Source organism: Engystomops pustulosus, chromosome 6 (genome assembly GCF_040894005.1).
Source record: "Engystomops pustulosus chromosome 6, aEngPut4.maternal, whole genome shotgun sequence".
Classification (NCBI taxonomy): Eukaryota; Metazoa; Chordata; class Amphibia; order Anura; family Leptodactylidae; genus Engystomops; species Engystomops pustulosus.
In genome coordinates, this window is record NC_092416.1 from 20,574,271 (window position 1) to 20,588,489 (window position 14,219).

Genomic DNA, 14,219 nt, shown 5'->3' on the forward strand with positions numbered 1-14,219 from the left:
ACTGACAAAGACAGTCAGTGACAGAGACTGACAGAGACAATCAGTGCAAGTATGTTGGGTCTATGGTGCAATGATGACAAATGGAACTCAATGTAACAAGAGGAGGTGTTGCACAGCAGTCCTAAATTGTATGCGGAGTTGAAACTATAACCCCTGTGACCTGAAGCTCACAATAGACTGACACTCCCTCCACCTCAACCAGAAGTATTTGAGGTGTTTGTGTGTGGGTTTTTTTTTGTTGTTTTAAGTTGGTTCTCCATGCAGTCTCACACCTATGTTGACATCAGGTGTAACGAGACAATATTTTTCGATGTCAGGTCCTGCTTTATATATGGTCACTGCACCTTGCTGCAGGTGTTGCTACCTGATGCAAGAGGCTCAACTTGCCTCAAAGATGCTGGTATGTATGTTTGTCACATGTAACTTACTAATGCTTTTAAGCTGCAGACACTCTGTAGAACTGGGGACTACAGAGCCAGAGAAATACTGGGCTAGTCTGGTTTTAATAAAATCATAAAATGCTAATTCCTGGAGGCAAAAAGGATTTCCTAGGAGGAGCAATTGAACAAAAAAGCACACTCTCTTACATATGCTTAAAAACCGTAAAAAAATTAGAACAATAGAACAATGCTCAACTCTTTAAAAGGGAAAGAACAGTACTTTCAGACTTGAAGTCATTCATACCACTCCATCAAGTTCAGGAATGGAAGACCCTTGGGGATCCGTTCACCGGCGGTAATTTCCAAGTAAGGTCCATACTGTCAGCATCAATCCACCTCTGTTTTACCCTTATGCTGCTCCGAAATACCCAAAGGTAAAACATAGAGGTGTATTGATGCTGACAGTGTGGACCTGACTTGGAAAATTACCAACGGTGAATGGATCCCCAAGGGTCTTCCATTCCTAAACTTGGTGGAGTCGTATGAATGACTTCAAGTCTGAAAGTACTGTTCTTTCCCTTTTTAAAGAGTTGAGTATTGTTCTCATTTTTTTTTTTAAGTTTTTTTTTAAGTCTGGTTATGAGCTTCGCTTTTGTAGCCTGACATTGGTTACTGCAGCTAACAAAATATTGTGTATAAGAGGTTTGCAAAGGACAAGGAGGCTTGTAGATAAGTGGAACTATGGAATCCCCTACCAATAGAGGTTGTAACGGCAGAAAATGTGGCTGCATTGAAGAAAGGTCTGGGTTGCTTCTGGAAAAATGGCACTGATATACTTTACAGTGACCTTCTCACCCAGGTTCATCCTGTGCCTACTAGTGTGGCAAATGGACCTTCTGACTGCTAATATGTATTATCCAGTGGATGAGACAGAAATGTGCAACAACTTTTGAAAGATTTTTGAAAACCATTTTCTTTCATCTGTTTTAACAGATAAGTGAAAAAATACTATCCAAGGACTGTAAACAAGTTTGCACCTGTACACCGACTGGTCGTTTCTGTGAGGACACTGGGTGTGAAGACGATGATGCCTGCAAGGTTAAAGATGGTTCAGTAGTATGCATTTCCAAAGGTAATGCTAGTAGAATAGGTTAAATATGACTAGACTAGATGATGCCATAAGTTTTATTGGTTAAATATCTTCTATAACTTTCTTATCCCATTACAGATCCATGCAAGAACACGCGCTGTAGGATCAAGGAAACTTGTAAGATAAAAGATGGAAATGCAGTCTGTGTTCCAGATTTCACAGGCACTTGCTGGGCCTGGGGTGACCCCCATTATCACACATTTGATGGATACAACTACGACTTCCAGGGAACCTGCACATATGTCCTGGCTAAATATGGAGGAGGTGACCCTGGACTTGTTCCATTTACAATTGAAGAGAAGAATGATAATCGAGGAAGCCAAGCTGTGTCCTATGTTAGATCTGTGACCATTTATCTCTATGGATACAAGATCTCTATTATAAAGGGGGAATTTGGCAAAGTTAGGGTAAGTTGAGTTCTACTGATGTGATATATTAATTGGTTTGTCTTTGAACACTTTAGAAATGCACTTGTTGTACTGCACTGTAAATTTTTCCAATTCACGTCTATAACAGGTCAATGATTTGATTACCAATTTGCCTGTGACCTTGTTGGATGGAAAGATCACAATAAGCATCAGTGGTCTTGATGCTGTGGTACGAACAGACTTTGGTCTTCAAGTGAACTATGAGTATAACTGGTACGTTATTGTCAAGCTGTCTAGCAGCTACTATGGTCTTACTAAAGGTCTTTGTGGAAACTTTAACCAAAATATCAACGATGAGCTGATAACCTTGGACAACAAAGTAGTCACCTCCATTGTAGATTGGGCCAAGAGTTGGAAAATCAACGACAGAGATCCCTTCTGCTTTGATGTCTGTCCTGGACTGAACTGTCCAACTTGTAGTGATGCACAGAAGAGCCTGTATGGAGATGAGAAGAGATGTGGTCTTATCAGTAAAGTTGGAGATGGACCTTTCAGAGATTGTCATTCGAAAGTTAACCCAGACAACTTCTTCGATGGCTGCTTGTATGATGTCTGCATCAATAATGGTGCTAACCAGTTTCTGTGCCCTGCCCTTAATGCCTATGCAAACACATGCAGGAAACAAGGAGCTCAAATATATGACTGGAGAACCCCTTCAGGATGCGGTAAGTGAGGAGCACTACATGTACAGTATAAAGGCATATTTTAGTTTACCTGGTGTGAGGAAGAGAGGCACATTATATGCAACTACAAGAAAACCTGTAGACGAGTGTAATCTACAAATGTATTCATTTTGTGATGCCCCATTTCAATGTTGGTTACCACTGCAGTAAGTGGCACTCCAGTGAATTCTTTGGATATAGTTTTACTAATAGCTATTATTTTCTCCCCTGCTCCCGTTCTAGTTCTGCCATGTCCAGTAAATACTCACTATGAATTCTGTGGAAACGCTTGTCCAGCTACTTGCACTGATCGTACTGCTCCATCACGATGCACCGAGGCCTGTGTAGAGACCTGCCAGTGTAATGATGGCTTTGTCCTCAGTGGTGGCAAGTGTGTTCCCATAGGAGAGTGTGGATGTTCATACAATGGTGCCTACTACCAAGCTAACCAAGAATTCTGGGATGATGACAACTGCCGCAAGTTCTGTAAATGTGACCCAAGTGTTGGCTCTGTAATCTGCAAGGAGAGCAGCTGTAAATCCAATGAGAGATGCTTGGTAAATAATGGAGTAAGAAGTTGTCAACCCATCAGCTTCTCCACCTGTACAGGCAGTGGAGATCCACACTACACAACGTTCGATGGAAAGAGATTTGACTTCATGGGTACCTGCATATACCAACTTGTTGGTGTGACCTCCACTAACCCATCCATTCCTAGCTTTAGTGTGACAGTCCAGAATAACAACCGTGGTAGCAACGCAGCCGTATCATACACTAAAGTGGTTACCATGAAGGTCTACAATATGGTTTTGACTTTGAATGTGGACTTCCCCCGTCGTATTTTGGTATGTATTAGGCTGAATATTAATGTATTTTTTTTCCAAATTTGGTTTTTTTTAGATAGTGCAACATGATCTGTAATCCTGTAGCCTGGACCATGAGTTATAGATGGCATGTTGTTGAATAGTAACCAGCTCAAGTAACCGCATGTAATCTTCTAGATGATAAGTGTTTTGCATTGGGTTTATATTTCAGGTTGATGGAGTGGTTACTTCTCTTCCTTTCTACTACCAAACTAACAAGGTTGTAGCTTTCATCAGTGGAAGCCAGGGGATCATCAAAACTGATTTTGAGGTCACTGTCACATTTGATTGGAATCATTATGTGACAGTGAGAATTCCCAGCACCTATGAAAAAGCTGTTGCTGGATTATGTGGTAATTTCAACAATAATCCCAATGATGACTTCACCATGATGGATGGAAGATCAGCTCTGAATTCTGTTCAGTTTGGAAACAGTTGGAAAGTTGGTGATGTTCCTGGATGTTCTTCAGAATGTACCAAAAACTGTGTTCCTCTGTGTTCTGAAGCCCAAAAGCAGGAGTACAAGACTGAGAAACACTGTGGACTGATCAATAAACCCAGTGGGCCATTCAGTCAATGTTACTCAGTTATAGACCCAAGTCCATTCTTTAATGATTGCATTTTTGATGCTTGCCAATACAAAGGTCACCCATCATCCTTCTGTAATTCCATAAGTCTGTATGTGGCTGCTTGTCAGGCGGCGGGCATCAAATTACAGGAATGGAGATCTCCATCTTTCTGCAGTAAGTTCTCTGTTATTTATTTCAGACTTTTCTTTTTGCCACATTGTTTTTGAAAGTGATACTGACTGACTTTCTTCACATTTCCTTCTAGGTCTATCCTGCCCACCAAATACTCACTATGAATTGTGTGGAACCGGTTGTCCTGTCACTTGCTATGGGTTGTCCTCACCAACTGGTTGTGACTCCCCATGTAAAGAAGCTTGCTACTGTGACAATGGATATGTCTTGAGTGGCCATAAATGTGTTCCTATTGCCAGCTGTGGCTGTGTATACCAAGAGAAATATTATCAGCAGAATGAGATCTTCTATCCTAAGGGTCAATGTAGTGAGAGATGCCAGTGTGATGCTGATGGCATTGTCTGGTGTAAATCAGAAGCCTGTGGACCAGAGGAAGAATGTAAATTGGTCAATGGAGCTTGGGGATGTAAACCAAAAGAGTATGGTAAATGTGTTGCTTCTGGAGATCCACACTACATCTCTTTTGATGGTTTGAAATATGACTTCCAGGGTACTTGTACGTACATTCTTTCAAAGGTGGTTGCAGATGATGCTCCCCTGGTAAGGTTCTCTATCACTGTTGAGAATGAAAGCTATGGAAATGGAAAAGTTGCTGTGACGAGGCTCGTGGTGGTGTCTGTATATGACTACACTGTAGCCATAGAGAGGGGCTTGAGATCAAAAGTCAAGGTATGCATGCTTTTCAAAAGTACTTTCATAAGCTCATTCTTCAGCATGACAGTCTTTGCATTTCCTTCATGTTGCCTTAGGTTGATGGAGAGCTGCACAATCTTCCTCTTGTGTTGGACGATGACAAGATCGCAGTGAATCAAGAGGGAAACAATGTTGTCCTACAGACAGATTTTGGTCTGAAGGTTCTCTATGATGCTGTGTACCACGTGATCCTTGTTGTTCCAAGTACTTATCGTGGTAAACTGGGTGGCCTCTGTGGCAATTATAATGGTGACAGAAATGATGAATTCCAGCTTCCCAACAAACAGGTTGTCAAGAATGTAAATGATTTCGGGTTGTCCTGGAAGGTTAATATTGCCGGAGCCAAATGCAGTGATGGTTGTAAGGAGGGAGAATGTCCAGTATGTGCAGATGCCAAGCTTCAGCCATTTAAGGCCACATCCTCATGTGGTATGATCACAAACCCATCGGGGCCATTCAAGGCTTGTCATTCAAAGATCAACCCAGACGATTATTTCAACCATTGCATCTATGACTCTTGTGCTGTTGATGGAAAAGATGAAATCCTGTGCAAGAGTCTCCAAGCCTATGCAGCTGCTTGTCATGATTTTGGGGTCATGATTAGTTCATGGAGAACCCCGACATTCTGTTGTAAGTATAAAATCAAAAATCTTTGAGTATTTGATTATTTATAAAGTGTCCATCTTTGGGACTGCCTCTTTTATTTGCTTAATGGTTTAAATTGCTCTTCCTTCTAGCTCTGTCCTGCCCAGCAAACAGCCACTATGAACTCTGTACCAGAACTTGTGAACAAACATGCTCTGGACTTTTGGCACCAATGAAATGCACAGACCGATGCTTTGAAGGCTGTGAATGTGACACTGGATATGTTCTGGAAGGAGACAAATGTGTCACCGCAGACAAGTGCGGATGTGTTATGAATGGAAGATACCTGAGTGTGAGTATCGCCATAATTACAAGAAACAATGTTGGTTAATTTGCGGTCAAATGTACCCTATGGGATTTCCTAGATCTGAGACCTCAAACAGTCACTTTGTTGAAGGGGTTGCATTGGATCTCTATGGATCTCTGAGCTAGATTTATAATTCCTTAAAGGATGGTTTCCTAGTGGTAAGTTAACAGTCCAAAAAAATCAGAACTCAACTCAATTTTTCAAATTAGGTCTTCATAAGGTAACCACTTTCCCATGGTACTATGTACATATAGTTTGAAGTCAACAATTATGTGTTTCACCGGTCTACACTCCTCTAATAAGGGTTTGTTCACAACCCCCGACATGTGTTTTATTTACACCTTAATGACCTACGATGTACTATTCCATCATGGCATCTCTAAGGAGATGCTATGAGGGCTCACAGGCTGAGATCTCTCCAATTTGAACAATACATCCACGGTCCAGCCAAGCTCGAAACAGGATGATTTCTTTATTAAGATGTGTTAGCATTAAACAATATCCACTCCGACAAGCGTATGGGGCCAACACGTTTCAGACAGTAAAACTGTCCTTAAGCCAAGATTAAGGACAGGCTTACTGTCTGAAACCCGTTGAGCGCATACTCTTGTCGGAGTGGATATTGTTTATTGTTACCATATCTTAATAAAGAAATCATCCTGTTTTGAGCTCGGCAAAGGGGTGGCCAGCGTTTTACTCGGCATTATGGAGTGAGAGGTGAGCTTGTATATTTCCATTGCTCTAATGAGCTCTCTCCATACCTTGTATGTGTTTATACACAATGCCCCTTTGGTTCTGGGTGACATTAGTATTACAGTACATGTTAGGTGTGATCAGACCCTTAGGGTTTAAAATACCCATGAGGTTCCAAAAATAGAGTGAAAAAATCTTCTAAAAACCTTCTAGTTTACAATTCCCCCTTTCTGTAGAACTTATATAGAAATTAACAAATAGAAACCTAAATGTGTTTGGTATCCACTTGTCCTAAAATGCCTAGTCAATGAAAACGTAAAAATAATTATTCTCGATAGAGAATTTCCATAAAGGAAAGTGGCGACCAAATGTTCAAACTCTTCTGTCATTTTGCATAATGACAACACATAAAACTTTTGTAAAATTGTAATAACAAAGGTCACATTTTACCCTCAAAATTACACCTTACTTTGGTCCATAAGTCAAAGTATGAAAAGGATATTAGTGTCGTAATGGATGAAATGAAGAAATAAAAAAAATAAAAGTTTGTACAAAAGATTAAATAGGTTTTAAAATTTAAGATTTATGTACATTTGGTATTGCTGGAATCAAACTGACCCAAAGAATTTGGTGGTGTAAGGCCCGTTCTACACTTGAGAGTGTGATGGGTTGAACTGGAATCCAACTCGCAACGCATGCTGCCTGGATCTCCCGTCCCGAACGCTGCAAACCGGGACTGAACTGACTTGTTGAGTTCAGCCCCGGTTTGCAGAGTTCGGGCCGGGAGATCCAAGCAGCACGCATTGCGAGTGTGATTCCAGTTCATCGCATCACACTCGCAAGCATGCATTAAAATTCAGGTCAGATTGTTAAAGTCTAATAGATGGAATTTTCTTTTTACATATCAAATATACTGTATGCACTACAGATCCTGCTAGTAAATCATAAAAGTTGATAAGATTTTTGAAATATCTTTGTATCTTTAGGAAGGAGAGTCCTTTATCACAATAAATTGTACCAAACAATGTAAATGCCAAGCTGGAAGTGTCATCTGTACCGATGTAAAATGTGGTGACAAGGAAGAATGTGGGCTTCGGAATGGAGTGCGTCGTTGCTACAAAAAGAATGGCGAATGCTTCGTGAATGCCCAAAGGTTTGTCTCTTTTGATGGACTGGCGGGAAAACTTGTTGGAAATGGCCCTATTGAGGTGGCATCTCTATGCGGCAACAAGGGTCCTGGATGGTTCAGAGTTGTTGCTGATATCCAGAGTTGTGGAGGGTCAACAGCACCTGTGGCTAAACTTCACATCTTCACTGAATGTTCCATGGTAGCAATTTCCAAAGACAAGAAAATATGGGTAAGTGGTGTGTACCCATTACTACTGTAGTGTTAGGGGAAAAAAATTCTAATTGGAAAACTTTGTATTTTGTGCTTAGGTAAATGGACGTGTGGACAGTTTCCCTGTTGATTCTGGCATTCTGTCGGCTAGTGTTGGGGACAACTCCGTTTCTATCCAGATTGGAGAAAGTTTGAGGATTGAGTTGACAGTCAGTGGTGACCTCATTCTTCGTGTCTCTGAAGGATTGTCTGGGCTGATTTGTGGAACTTGTGGAAACTTCAATTGGGACATTTCTGATGACCTCAAGTCTCCAGCAGGAACGTCCACAACTGATGTTTTACAGCTTATAGAATCTTGGAGAGCTTGGGATTTAACCATCTGGTAAGGGATTTGGCCATCAGGTTCCTGACAAACATTTGTAGGCAATTTCCACATTTGATTGCGTTGGCTCCATCTATGGTATCCCAGTAGATTTTGGTACCCCAGTTTACAGTTTCTCAAAATCCTTAGAGCTGCAGCCATGACTATTGCTAATCAACCAATCAAGCCATTTTTTTCAAGCCATTATCTGTTCATTTAATTATTATAAATGATAATCTTTATTTATATAGCGCCATCAAATCTGCAGTACTTTACAAACCATTTGAGACATATATACATATATTACATTACAGAGTATTTGAGAGCATGTTTTAAGCTTTGAAGTGTGAGTATTAGTCTGGTGTCCAGGGAAGGCCATTCCAGAGAATAGGTGCAGCTTGGGAGAAGTTCTGGAAACGTGTTTAAGAGGTTCCAATTAAGGTGATCAAGTATTAACATTATAATTTTTTTTGTTCTAGTAATCTAGACACCTCCAAAAACGGGTGCTGACTTTTATGAAGATTGAAGTAGAATTGGTACTTTTTAAAGTTGTGGATGAAGAACCAGACTTGAAGTAGTTTCACTTGTATTGTTCAATTTCCAGCAAGAAGAAACTTTTTTAAAGGCCAATAAAGTCTACTTTTCTGGCACTTGTTTTTCTTCTCCTCAGTTTTATGAAAAAAAGGGAAGGTTCAACCCAAGCGCTGATCAATTTTGGTTGCTCACCGTTTGGGTCAGATGATCCAGTCAGCACATGGCTTAAATTTGCTCATTTGTAACTGGTCATATAGAAGCAATCAGAGTGAATATATCGCAGTTATGAAATTCCAAAAGACTGACTGAAGATAAATGTGATCAATTTAGCTTTTGTAAATTCAAAGAAGGAAAAAACAATAGTTATATATTCAGCCAGTGTCAGTTTTCGTGACCTCATGCATAGTTCTCTTTATCGGTTGGGTTGTGTTCAGTACCTTCACCTTCAAAATCCCCCCCCCCCTCTTCTTATGTATTAATCATCAAGGACAGTCTCAGACTCTAAAAGAGGCTGGCTCCTATCAAAAAACTGGTCAGCTGTGCCCATATATACAGGATAAGAGTAGTAGTACTGTGCTGTTACCATAGATACAGGGTAGGAGTAGTAGTTATGTGCTATTCCCAAATATACACAATAGGACAGAGTGCAAACAGTCATATGGAAAAGCAGGAGTGAGGGCCCTGCTCACAAGAGATTAGAGTCTATGATGATGAGGGGGTGACACAAGAGCTTACAGTCTATGAGGATGAGGGGGTGACACAAGAGCTTACAGTCTATGAGGATGAGGGGGTGACACAAGAGCTTACAGTATATGAGGATGAGGGGTGACACAAGAGCTTACATTCTATGAGGATGAGAGGGTGACACAAGAGCTTACAGTCTATGAGTATGAGGGGGTGATACAAGAGCTTACAGTCTATGAGGATGAGGGGGTGACACAAGAGCTTACAGACTATGAGGATGAGGGGGTGACACAAGAGCTTACAGTTTATGAGGATGAGGGTGACACAAGAGCTTACAGTCTATGAGGATGAGTGGCTGACACAAGAGCTTACAGACTCTGAGGATGACGGGGGACACAAGAGCTTACAGTCTATGAGGATAATTGGTTGTGTAGCATTCACACAAACTTATGCCATGGCCCGGTGGGCATATGGTTCTCACGATGGAGAGGAGGAGGGGTGACCTCTTCGATAGTGATGCATAGCGCATGGTGCCGTAACATGTCCTATCTTTTCCCTGTGTACTGAGAGGTGCTGTGCCGCACATGTGCAGCACTGTATCACTCTGTGCGCCCATTGACGGCCTATGGGGGATATATATATGGCCGCAAGCTTGCAGCCATATATATGTCCCCCAACGGTCGTGTAAATGTACTTATTAGTCCTGGTATGTACAGTCCAGAGAATTGGTGTAGCTCGGAAGAAGTCCTGGAGACGTGAATGAGATGTCTGAATTAAGGTAGAGAATATTCTAATATCCTTGGCTGATCAAAGAACACGGGTTGAGACTGAGATGAGAGAAGAGAGTTTTGCAGAGCTTTATGGATCAGGGTGATTCTTTTAAACTGTATTCGGAAAGAAACCAGCAATCTAGAGAATAGAGGCATTCATGAAGTGTTTGGACTGAAAGATGAGCCTGGCTGCTGCATTGAGAAAAGATTGGATAGGAGAGAGTTTAATAAGTTGAAAACCGATTAGCAGTGAGTTGCAATAGTCTAGTCGAGAGTGAATCAGCGTGACAATTAGCAGTTTAAAGGTTTCAATTGTAAGTAATAGGAAGATTCTGGAGATGTTTTAAAGATGTATACGGCAAGAGCGAGCAGGATTTATTATGCAAAACCCCAAGACAGCGGGCATGCTGCCTCGGTGCTATAGTGATCCCACAGACCGTTAAGGAGGGTTCAGGGTTGGGTCGTTTAGTAGATTGTTAAATTACATGATCTTTCAGACGAAAGATTACGTTTCAAGAAGAGAGAAGACATGATATTAGAGACAGCAGAGAGACAGTCACAGTGATAGTCACAGTGACAGTCAAAGTGTTCTGAAGTAAGACAAGATGATGTTACGTGCAGAAGTATACAGCTGGGTTTCATCAGCATAAAGATGATACTGGAAACTTAATCTGCTGATGGTTTTTCCAATGGCGGCAGTGTAGAGAGAAGAGGACCTAGGACTGAGCCCTGAGGAACCCCGACACTGATAAGCGGAAGAGGAGAAAGATGCATAGTAGGAGACACTGAAAATGCAGATTGGAGGAAAACCAAGAGAGTGCAGTGTCCTTCAGGCCAATAGAGGCCCTAAGCACAGAACCTCCAATGCCTAATGGTAAATATATCCCTGTCTGAGCTGAAGGACCTTGGTTGACATCATGGATGTTCCTTCTTCCATGTAAAAAGGCTGCATTGTTCATAGACCAATGAGAAAAATATACAGTATTTCCAAAACTGTGACTCACAGACTCCTTTTTGAAAACCTTCATAACCACCCAAAATAAATATATGTAAAGAGGCAAATGGAGAGAGCTCACAGTCCAAAAAAAAAATAAATCCTTTTTTTTCCCTTGAATATACATGAAAAAATAAAGTAAAAACATATTGGGGTACATTTACTAAGGGTCCCACGGCCGCATTTCCGTCGAGTTTCACAAATGTTTCCGTTTTGTGCTGAAAGGCCCCGGGTTTTTGGCGCATGCGATCGGATTGTGGCGCAACGGCGCCGCTTACATGCAAAGAAAATCGGGGGGCGTGGCCATCGGACATCCCGTCTGATTCGGACAAGCCGTGGAATTTAAAAATCATATTGTGTCGCAAGATCAGCAATCACATACACCGGGACCAAGAAAGTGAACTCCGGCGGACCTGAGCGGGGAAACGACACATGCAGGAAATTGGACGCAAGATCTTAGTGAATCCCGACAGCTCAGAACCGCGGTTGGACAACGCACAGCGGGGATTGCGGCAGTATGGGTAAGAATACATGGCCCAGAATAATAAATGGCGCCACTAGAATTGTCTCACATATAATAGGACAACATGTAGCTTTGTAAACCAAAAAAAAAAAAATTTTTAAATTACGGCTTGTGGAATGAGAGAAGGTAAAAGCCAAGAGGGGAGAAAATAAACACCAATGGATCACACCAACAATACACGTTACATTACTATGTATAGTGCAAGAAGGAGGGGAACATGGAAAACAACTTCTGCCTTTAAAACTATACAGCAGATATATCACAGGGCCCCATTGTCCCCACAGCTCTCTCCCCAGGGCAAAAACGCAGCAAAGATGGCACGACAGCTTGAAGTTTCAGCCAACACATGCTAGCTCCCGAGATGCCTCCTCCCACCATGCAGTCACCCTCCCCACACCAAATTTAGAGCTGCCAGGAGATCAGCCAACTGGAGCAGAGGCCAAGCACAGCCTCCAGGGGTACCCCCAATGCAGCCGCCACTACATGAATCTACAAGAGATGAGGATTTCCCGCCACAACAAGCTCCAGACACCAAACATTGGGAAACTGAAGATGCAGTGCCGACACCCCAGACTAGAGGCCCAGACGCACCTGCACCCTACTGTATAGCCGAAACCAAACCCCTCACTGGTTGAGCCCTCTGCAGACCACCTATCGTCCCCACACTTAAGCAGCTCCCCACAACTGCTTATCAGGTGGAGGCGTCTCATTTATCACGATCTCCAAAGAAAAGAGATTCATAAGGATATAAGGATCTGTGTCTCTCCACCTTCACATCCTCTCATATGATTTCCTTGATCTATTTGCTGTTATTACGAGTGGGGACAGGGAACTCTTTACCTAACTTTGCAAATATTTGGGAAATGGATCTCAACAAATCATTCACTACCATACAACATCTAAAGACACTTATTGTGACACGATTCATCAATCTCTTGCTTGATAATTACTCTGTGGTATAGAACATCGGTCAGACTACATAAAATGTTTCCTATTGTTTCAGACATACGCTGGTGCTGCAGAGACGCAGAGGGCTCCATGCTGTGCTGGGCCTCTATAATAGGTTCTGCCCTTGAAAAGTCACCACTTCCCTTGAGTTGGCACTTCTGGCCATGTATCCTGGTACCAAAATACGCAAAATACAAAAAAAAAAGGCTTTCTGCACCACTTCACCATGGATATGTGACAGATAATCCCTAGATTATGGTGGTCCACCATAGACCCTACCAGGCTACAATGGATAAAGGAGTTAGACTCAATAAGGCAAATGGAGGAACTGTGGGCTGGTGATGGTAAATACAAACAGTTCCACACAATTTAGTCCAGCTGGCTCACGTTTTGTGCCACACCCACAATAGACAACTCGACCCACGTCTCAGTGCCCCAGCATTGTAACTCACCTGTCCTTGTTCCTACTCCGCACGTGCCCCCACCTCCTAGGGCGCCCAAAGATTTTAAGGGCCAGCACACCATTGATCCGGAATCCTTGATAAACCAGCCTCTTCCTACACGCATCGCAAGATCTTTGTGCTTTTATTACAATTTTCTGTTGTGACACCAGTTCCATTATTGTCTTAGATCCCGTGCTGCCAGTCCCGACCTTCTGCTACGTCCCTGAATCTGATCCCGTGCTTCTTGTCCTGACCTCATGCCTGTCCCCAACTACGATTCTGAAGACTTTGTACTTCACCTTGGCCGCCACCGCGGACTACGTCACGTCTGTGGAGAAACCTGGTGGTGCCACGCTGCAGCAAGTTCAACCCGCTTTGCAGCAGGCTCTGGTGAAATCCGGGTACCACTTAGACTCCGCTCCCAGGTGTTGGCTTATGTCATTGTCTGTGGTGGTCCAGTGGGTCCACTACCCCTGGTGCCTGACATCTGTGTTCATTACTGGTCACCAAGGCCACTTTTTTATTATTTGACTATTCTTCTTTTTCTGGTTTTGTGATGTTTTATTATCATGCACTTACTTAAATTGTCCAGCCACAAAAATGAGAGTAGGTATCCGTTCTCTAAATTCATCACCTGCATAAGCAATGGCTTGTGAACCTCAAAATTTTCTTCTTTTTTTTTTTTTTTAACAAAAGTTTTTATTGGGTTTTAAACCGAATTAAACAGCAGAATTAAATAATAATCCTGGTGAACCCCCGGGGCAATCGGAGAAAAGCGATGCAAATAAAAATGCAATAAATGAAAACCATAGCATCAGGATCTATGTCCCTTTGACAATTAACATCCAATCTTGGGACTTCCCAATCAACGTATCTATGAAAACTAAACTCATAGTAACCAATTAGGAACAAAGTGACAAAGTTATGTAGATTGTTATAATGAAAACACCATCTTCCTACACACCAATCCGCCAATAGATGTGGTTGAGTTCTACAAGTATCCACAAATCATTTCTAAATATCATAGGTAGTACCTTTATC

General features: G+C 42.0%; 1 protein-coding gene across 1 annotated transcript; it reads left to right on the forward strand.

Moving 5' to 3' along the window:
- The first annotated feature begins 2,769 nt into the window (after positions 1 to 2,769).
- On the forward strand, positions 2,770 to 7,985 carry LOC140065873 (IgGFc-binding protein-like). Its single transcript, XM_072113433.1, has 6 exons — positions 2,770 to 3,465; positions 3,656 to 4,226; positions 4,318 to 4,913; positions 4,994 to 5,567; positions 5,675 to 5,874; positions 7,569 to 7,985. The coding sequence occupies exons 1-6, from the start codon at positions 2,770 to 2,772 to the stop codon at positions 7,968 to 7,970; spliced, it is 3,039 nt and encodes a 1,012-aa protein (XP_071969534.1). The 3' UTR covers positions 7,971 to 7,985.
- Positions 7,986 to 14,219: the final 6,234 nt, after the last annotated feature.